Below are 8257 nucleotides of genomic sequence, written 5' to 3' on the forward strand. Positions count from 1 at the left end.
CAATGAAAATGATACAAAATATTTACAGTGCGGTGACTATTAACCCTGTAACGCCCAGTCCTCTTAGAAGCAGCCTACCTGTTGACATGCTCCTCCCAGTCCTCTGGAGGGGGAGGTGCATCCGCATCGGTCCTGGCGAAGATGACATGCCGTTCACACTCATTCATCACGCTGCGTGCCTTCTGATTGTCATAAAGTGGCACAGGGGTTGATGTGACTGTCTCCACATCTATTGGGACGTCTGACTCGCTGTAAAGAAGTGAGGAAATAGGACCAGCCACATGTACTTCACACAACACAGGTATTTAACGATCATCTGGTTGCCAAAAATGTCTCTTTAATATAATCAGCTTTTATTTATTTGTTTTGGTGGCGCCGTGCGGCATGTGGGATCTTAGTTCCCCGACCAGGGATCGAACCCGTGCCTCCTGCGTTCGAAGCAGGGAGTCTTAACAACTGGACCGCCAGGGAAGTCCCTATTCAGCTTTAAAGTATGCATAAGCATATTATATCCACAAGAAAATTATGATCCAAAGTCATCTTTCCCACACTTGTCTAGATCTCTGCCCTCTGACACGCTGGTATGTGCTGGGGGAACACAAAGTCGTTTTAAAATGAACCTATGCAAAAATGACAAAGAGCTATTTTTTTAAAAAGGACAAATATATTCCCTAAGCATATAGTTGATTGCCTAAACGTGCTTTCCAGTACAGTAGCTATAAGCCACGTGGAACTATTTAAATTAATAAAAATTAGAGGGAATTCCCTGGCGGTCCAGTGGTTAGGACTCTGCGCTTTCACTGCCGAGGGCCTGGGTTCAGTCTCTGGTTGGGAAACTAAGATCCTGCAAGCTGTGCAGCGTGGCCTAAATAAATAAATAAACAGAATTAAAAATTCAGTTCCTCAGTCACACAAGCCACATTTCAAGTGCTCAACAGACATATCTGCCTAAGGCTACCATGTTGGACAGAACGGATATAGAACATTTCTATCACTACAGAGTTCTGTTGGGCGGTGTTGGTCTAGAGTTTTAAATAAATTCATACAAACTTGCCCTTTCCTTAGCAAGTCAACTGGTAGTTAATGATATGCTATAAAAGCCTATGATTGTCTAAGACAGATCACCTGGAATGCAGACACCTTAGCTTACTCACTCTGTAAGGAGCCTACAACAGAAACAAACACAAGTGGATACCTAAAGGATCTTTCATATTTTACAATGTTAAAGAAATCCTAGTGCCACGAGGGTCCTTCACTGCACCAACTTTGTCACCCAAAATACGATGTCAATCAAAATGGTCTACTGGCTATCTACCTAACATCACTTTAACTTTTTGACCTCAATGATGTTATTGTTTCCATTCCCAATGGCTGGAATAATTACATCATTATGAAATGAAGTGAAATAATGTGCAGCTAGATTTGGTGGTGGGTGAAAGAGCAGATTATCTTCTGTGGACCAGACATGGGACAAGATACTTAGACTTGTATTCCTAAAATAGAACTCCTGATTTCACTATTCCAACCATATCTTCCCCAAGCCTTCCCCAACTCATGGCACCACCCAGCTGCTCAAGCCAGAAATCTATCAGTCATCCTAATTTCGCCTTTCCCCTTAACCCTGGCCACTCTTTCCAATTCACTATAGCAAGGCACGTTGGATCGACCTACAAAATACACCCCAAGGCCAACCGTTTTTCTCCACCTGTACTATTCCTGCCCCATCAGGCTCGTGATCTCTGGCCCCAACCACTGCAATGGTCTCCTAGCAGGTCTTCTCTATTCCACTCCTGCACTATAATCTATTCAACAAAAATTCAGAATGATCTTTTCAAATAAAAATCCAATCTCTAGCTTAAAATCCTTCAATGACTTCTTACCAACTCTTAGAATCAAATTCCTACGTGAGGTGGCCTCAGCCAACCTCTCCCTTAGCTCCCACTTACACCCCCATTGCAACCACATTCTGGACCCAATGGCCTAAAAAGAGCTCCTAAAACATGCCGAACTCCCACTTTCAGGGCCAATATATGGAGCCAGTCTATAAAAGGAAATAATTTCCTGAGTACTGAAATGACCAAATCCACAAAATCTCATTAAGAAAATATCATGAGATATGAACACAGGAGTCTCAATATCAAGAAGCTATTACATAACTAAGAGAAAGACTTCAAATTCTATTTAAAAGAGCTCTTTAGTTATGCCCTAGGCCAGAAGCATCAGGATTATGCTGGATTATTCCCTAAAGTCACAGATCCCATGCCCTGTACATTCAAAGTAGGCCAACAAAATGCTGCCCTCACTGGGAAAAGAAATAAAAACGACTATTCTACAAGTGTTGAACACACACGTCATGGTACTTCTAGCTCATTAAGGCTCACTGGGGGATCTAAAAAAGCAAAACACAAGATCTCTATTCTCCAAGAAACCTAAAACCTGTGCCAGAGGAAAGATTAAACATCAGGTCAGATTAAATAAAACAAACAAACAAAAAAACCTCTTCCCAATAAAAGTTTATAAAATTATTAAGGGCATGATTTAAGCATCAAAATAAAATATATCAACAAATCTTGAAACACCAGTAATCAGAACACCTTAAAGCTCAAAAGAACTGCTAAATGAGTTTATTTAGGCCAAATGTAATTGTATCACATATTACACGGTAAGTTTATTAAAAAGTCCTTACCCTGTAATGTAGACGGGCTGAATATGTAACCAGACCTAAGAAGGGTTAAGATCAACCCATGGTGACAGTTCTGTAACAAGCTAAGAGAGAAAGCAAGGTCTTGGGCATATGCTCCTCAACTTTGCAGGTGAAGCCAGGAAAAGCAAATCGAATTACCATAAAAAGGTTATTGCTGCCACTGTTGGAGCCAGACCACTGGACTAAAGGAATGAGTCTAATCCTAGGTGGCAATTTTTAAAAGTCAACTCTTCAGTCTTTTTCTTCACAGTTGAAATAATCCTCTTCAATTCCTCTTCCCACACAAGTCCTGTTATCTAAGTGCAACAGGTTGTTTGCTTTCCTTTGAACATCTTGCTTTCCTAACTCATTAGATGTCGTGAATGCAGATGTCCACATATAGGCCTGATAACCTCACGATGTTTAACAGTGACGCCTGAATTAAACATCCAAGCCCCACCCCCCTTTACAATCTCCCATAGTAAAATCCGCTCTAATCTCCAACCATCTGATCACTGCCCAGTTAGGGCAATGGCCGCCCTTAGGAGAGGAGCCCAAACTCACATGGTACTTTCGTGCTGCCTCCGGGGAGTAACAAAGAGCATGCGGGTGGGGCGGGCACTACTGGCATCTGGGTGGGCACTCCACGGCTTGGCATAGCTGTGATCCAGAAACACCAGGTCCAGCTCCCGCTCATGCACCGAAAGCTGGAAGAGCAGCGAGGTGCCCATGCGCCGCGCTGACGTCTGGAAGTCCCTCTCCCCACCGCGGTGGGCCATGTCAGAAGAGGGGCAGCAGGTCAGAGAACGGGTATCTGCATGCTGGTCACCTGCAGTGAAAAGTTCCAGTTTAAGTCAATTCAAATGCTCGGAATTTCTTCCAACCTAGAACATCTAACAGGCTTTTTACTTTTGTGCCCTTCTAGCATTCGTCATTGAGTATCCATCACACTACAGACCCTTGCCCACGTAGGGAGGGTTCCTGAGACCCCACTCCACCACCAAAAAAGGCTATGGCACCACCTCCATCCTCAATCTCTACAATTTGGTCCACTGCAAAGCCGAGGGACTCCAATGTTCACCAAGGCAGATACTAAACTTGCTTGGCCAGCGCCCCAATTTCCCACGTGGGCGGGACGGGTTTTGGCAAACAACAGGAATTACAAATACTAATAATTCTGAAGCTAAGGGTCTCTACGGCTGCAAACCATTCTCGAAACCTTCCCAGAACCGTCTCCAGCAGGAGCGTGAGCATCCCAGGAACAGCTGCTCAACGTGGGCCTCAAGGAAGCCCTTGACGTCTCTTGTTTGTGTTAAACAAAAGTTTTGCAACGACTTCATAATGCTCTGGAGTTTTAAAAATATACAGGTGAGAGCTCCTCCCCAAAATCTGTAACAATGCCATGCAAGGAAGACCCCTCTCCCTCACCGAGGCCGGGGTGGTCCCTGGGGAACCGCCCTCTACTGCAGGTACCCTTCGGGGGTCCAGCCACCGAGCCTCAAAACCGCCCCAGCTGGTAGCCAGGGCTTGTGATTCGCACTTTACAGACGGAGGCGCAGGTTCAGGGGGATGGAGTGACTTAGCCAACCAAGGTCACCGAGAGTTCGCGACGAGGAGGAGCCGCCCCCCGCCCGCCCCGGCCCCGCTCAGCGCCCGCGTCACGGCGGCCCGAGTCCGCCCCCGGCCCCACACGGCCGTCCGACCCAGGCCGCCCAGTCCCCGCGCGCCCTGGGAGCCCGGAGGTCCTCACCGAGACCCCCGCCCACTCCAACCCGGGCCTCGACCCCCCGCCCCCCGCCCCGGGCCCGCCACCCCCGCCACCCCCGCCGGGGCCAACCCTTTCCTCACCCGCAACCTTCCGGCCGCGCGCTCAGCCCGGGCCGGATTCCTATGCGCTTGCGCATTACCGCCTCCGCGCCCCGGCGCCCCGGGCACCGAACAAAACGCGGAAGTGGATTACAGCCCGGGAAGGGAGGGACGGTGAGCCGCAAAACCCGGAACGGATATAGCTGCGGGGGAAGAGAAGAGCCTAGAACGCGAACGGGTCTCGAAGGCAAGACAGCGCAGAGTCCGGAGTTCGGGCCCCTTGCATCTTCAGCAGAGAAAACTAGGGCGAGGGAGGAGGCTGGCTCCTGCAGCTCCTGTTCTCGCTTCCCCCCATTGTTGCTTTGCTGGGTGGCTGGCATACTTCTTTTCTTTAATTAATTTTTATTGGAGTATAGTTGCGTTCTTTTCAAATCTATGTAAATAACTATTTAAGAAACAGATTTACAGACCTAGAAAACAAACTCATGGTTACCAAAGGGGAAAGCGGGGAGGGGGATAAATTAGGAGTTTGGGATTAGCAGATACAAACTACTATGTATAAAATAGGTAAACAGTAAGGTCCTACTGTATAGCACAGGGAACTGTACTCAATATCTTTCAATAAACTATAATGGAAAAGAATATGAAAAAGAACATATATACATATATATGTGTGTGTGTGTGTGTGTGTGTGTGTGTGTATAACTGAATCACTTTGCTGTACACCAGAAACAAACACAGCATTGTAAATCAACTATACTTCAATTAAAAAAACACTTTAATTTATAATTGTGATAATAAGGGCTAGTATTTAGAGAATGCCAATCAAGTTCTAAGTAACGTAAATAACCTACTTCATTTAATCCTCTCAGTGACTTTATATGCTAGGTTCTATTATAGTCATATCCATAGAAGTCAAATATTTTGCCTAAGGTTACACAGCTAGTAAGTATCAAAGGCAGAACTGGAACCAGGCAGCTTGGCTTCAGAACCTCCTCACAGCTCCACTCCCCACCATGCCTACTGCAATAAGGAAAAGTGGATGGTGATCTGAGCACATAGAACAGCGAGCCAGCCTTGGCTTGGTTGATGGGGTGGGTGTCCCTGGGAAGGTGACCTTAAAGCTGAAACCAAAGGAAGAGAATACGGTAACATGGTAGATGCTGGGTGAGAAGCTCTCCAGGAGAAGGAACAGCAAAGACAAAGGCTCTGGGGCAGAAAACAGCTTTAGAATATTAAAAAAAAAAAAAAAAAAAAGTGGCAAGAGCAGTGTAGCTAGGAAGCAGTGGTCAATATGTGGAGAGAGACGAGGTTGGAGAGGCAGACATAACTCAGACCCTAAAAGGCCCCAGATGCCCCAGTAAGAATTCTGGTACTGACCATAGATTGCTTTGAGTTAACTTTCCTCTGTGTTTTGTGAAGAGACAGTAGATCCTAAAGTGGGGGATGTTAACCTTCTTTGTATCCTTCAGAGAACATAGCCAGGATATAGGGAATGGATCCTGTATTGACTGACTGATGACCGATCAGTTGGTTGACTGACTGACAGTGGGACACCAAGGCAAGAAACATGGTTCAAGAAGAAAAATAAATCTTTACCACTTCACACCCGCTAGGATGTCTAAAAAATCAATGGTGGCAACAAACAATGTGATAAAAGTGTTGGCAAGTACATGGAGAAATTGAAACCCTTGTACATCGCTGATTGGATGGTAAGATGGTGCGACCTCTTTGGAAAACAGGCTGGCAGCTCCTCAGAATGTTAAGCATAGAGTTACCATATGACCCAGCAATTCCACTCCTACATATATACTCAAGAGAATTGAAAACATATGTACACATAACAAGTACACAAATGTTCACAACAGCATTATTCATAACAACCCAAAAATGTTAACAACCTAAATGTCCATCAACTGATGAATGGATAAATAAAATGTGGTATATCCATACAATGGATTTATCAGCCCATAAAAGGGAATGATGTAAGTTGTCACTTGGTATCCAGATTGGTTCCAGGACCCCCCTTGGATACCAAAATCCACAGCTGCTCAAGTCCCTTACATAAAACAGTGTAGTATTTGCATATAACCTACACACATCCTCCCAAATACTTTAAATCATCTCTAGATTACTTATAATTCCTAATACAAAGTAAATGTTATGTAAATAGTTGCTGATGCACAGAAAATTCAAGTTTTGCTTCTGGGAACTTTATGGAATTTTTGTTTTTTAATATTTTCCATCTGCAGTTGGTTGAATCCATGGATGTGGAACCCATGGGTTCGGGGCGACCAACTGTACTGATACATGTTACAAAACGGATGAACCTTGAAAACATTATGCTAAGTGAAAGAAGCCAGACACAAAGGCCACATATTATATGATTCCATTCATATGAAATGTCAGAATAGCAAATCTATAGAGACAAAGTGGGTTCATGGTTTCCAGGGGCTATGGGAAGGGGGAAATGGGAAGAGACTGCTAATGAATATGAGGTTTCTTTTCAGGGTGATGAAATGTTCTGGAATTAGATAGTGAGGACAGTTGCACAACCTTGTGAATATACTAAAAACCTGAACAGTACTGTTTAAAAGACTGAATTTATGGTATGTGAATTATATCTTAGTAAAGCTGCTATTAAAAAAATGCTTTATTATTTTAAGACACTGAGATTTTTGGAGATGTTTGTTACCTCAGCATAACATAGCCCATCCTGACTGATACATCCAGCCAGACTATCAGTCAAGTGCAAGGGTGGAATAAAGACATGTGCAGACCTACAAACACTCAAAAAATTCAGAAAGCTATGGAAAATCGTGTTCCACTAAGATGAGAGAGTAACTCAAGAAAGAGGAAGGGATCTGGGAAACAGAGTCCAACACAGGAGACAAATGGGGGAATTCTAAAACTGGTGGTGAAGAAGGGAAGCCCCAGGATGATAGCTGTGCTACAGGGCTGGGGAGCAACCAGTGTAGACTAGAGAGGAGAGGAGGCCAGGAGAGATCTCCCCAGGGCTCAGGGAAAATGAAAAAACTGGTAAAATACCTGATGCATTTGAACCTGGGGGAGATTGTATTAAAAGGAGATCACAGAGCTGTTGAAGGATGTTAGAAGATTTGGTCAGACTTTTAAGAAAAGCAAGCAAATGAAAAAACGAAGCAATTTGTAAACTACAGAAAAACACAAAGTTGTATTAGAAAGGATGAGGAGGACTTCGCTGGTGGCGCAGTGGTTAAGAACCCGCCTGCCAATGCAGGGGACACGGGTTCGAGCCCTGGTCCGGGGAGATCCCACATGCCGCAGAGCAACTAAGCCCGTGCGCCACAGCTAGAGCCTGTACTCTAGAGCCTACGAGCCACAACTACTGAGCCCGCGTGCCACAACTACTGAAACAACTAAGCAATGAGCAACTAAGCCCGTGCTCTGCAAGAAGACAAGCCACCGCAATGAGAAGCCAGCACACCGCAACGAAGAATAGCCCCCGCTCACCGCAACTAGAGAAAGCCTGCACACAGCAATGACGACCCAACGCAGCCAAAAATTAATTAATTAATTAATTAATTTTAAAAAAAAGAAAGGATGTGGAATTGGAGGGTACTACTTGATCTGCGGTTTAAAAAAATACATTATTATAAAAATGAAAATACTGAATATAGATTTGGCTCCCAAATGAGATACAATTATGAGAACAGGATGCAGGAAAGGCAGGTGTAAGAAAGCTGCCATGGTGTGATAAACAGCAGTAGATAATATCTAGAAGTGATG

At 44.7% G+C, this 8257-nt stretch overlaps 1 protein-coding gene across 7 annotated transcripts in view; it reads right to left on the reverse strand.

Annotated features, from left to right (window-relative positions):
* The window catches only part of KANSL3 (KAT8 regulatory NSL complex subunit 3), a 43700-nt gene extending 39088 nt beyond the window's left edge, over positions 1-4612 (reverse strand). For 4 of the 7 annotated variants that reach the window (XM_068564134.1, XM_068564133.1, XM_068564131.1 and 1 more), the window contains exons 1-3: positions 4532-4612; positions 3248-3512; positions 79-249 (exon numbers count right to left, since the gene is read on the reverse strand). In XM_068564134.1, coding sequence (XP_068420235.1) covers positions 79-249; positions 3248-3462 — 386 coding nt within the window. In that variant the 5' untranslated portion in view covers positions 3463-3512; positions 4532-4612. Of the gene's footprint in view, positions 1-78; positions 250-3247; positions 3513-4111; positions 4276-4531 lie in introns of those variants that run through there. The other 3 variants (XM_068564137.1, XM_068564132.1, XM_068564135.1) reach the window with 3 other exon arrangements.
* Positions 4613-8257: the final 3645 nt, after the last annotated feature.

Source organism: Eschrichtius robustus, chromosome 15, assembly GCF_028021215.1.
Source record: "Eschrichtius robustus isolate mEscRob2 chromosome 15, mEscRob2.pri, whole genome shotgun sequence".
Lineage (NCBI taxonomy): Eukaryota > Metazoa > Chordata > Mammalia > Artiodactyla > Eschrichtiidae > Eschrichtius > Eschrichtius robustus.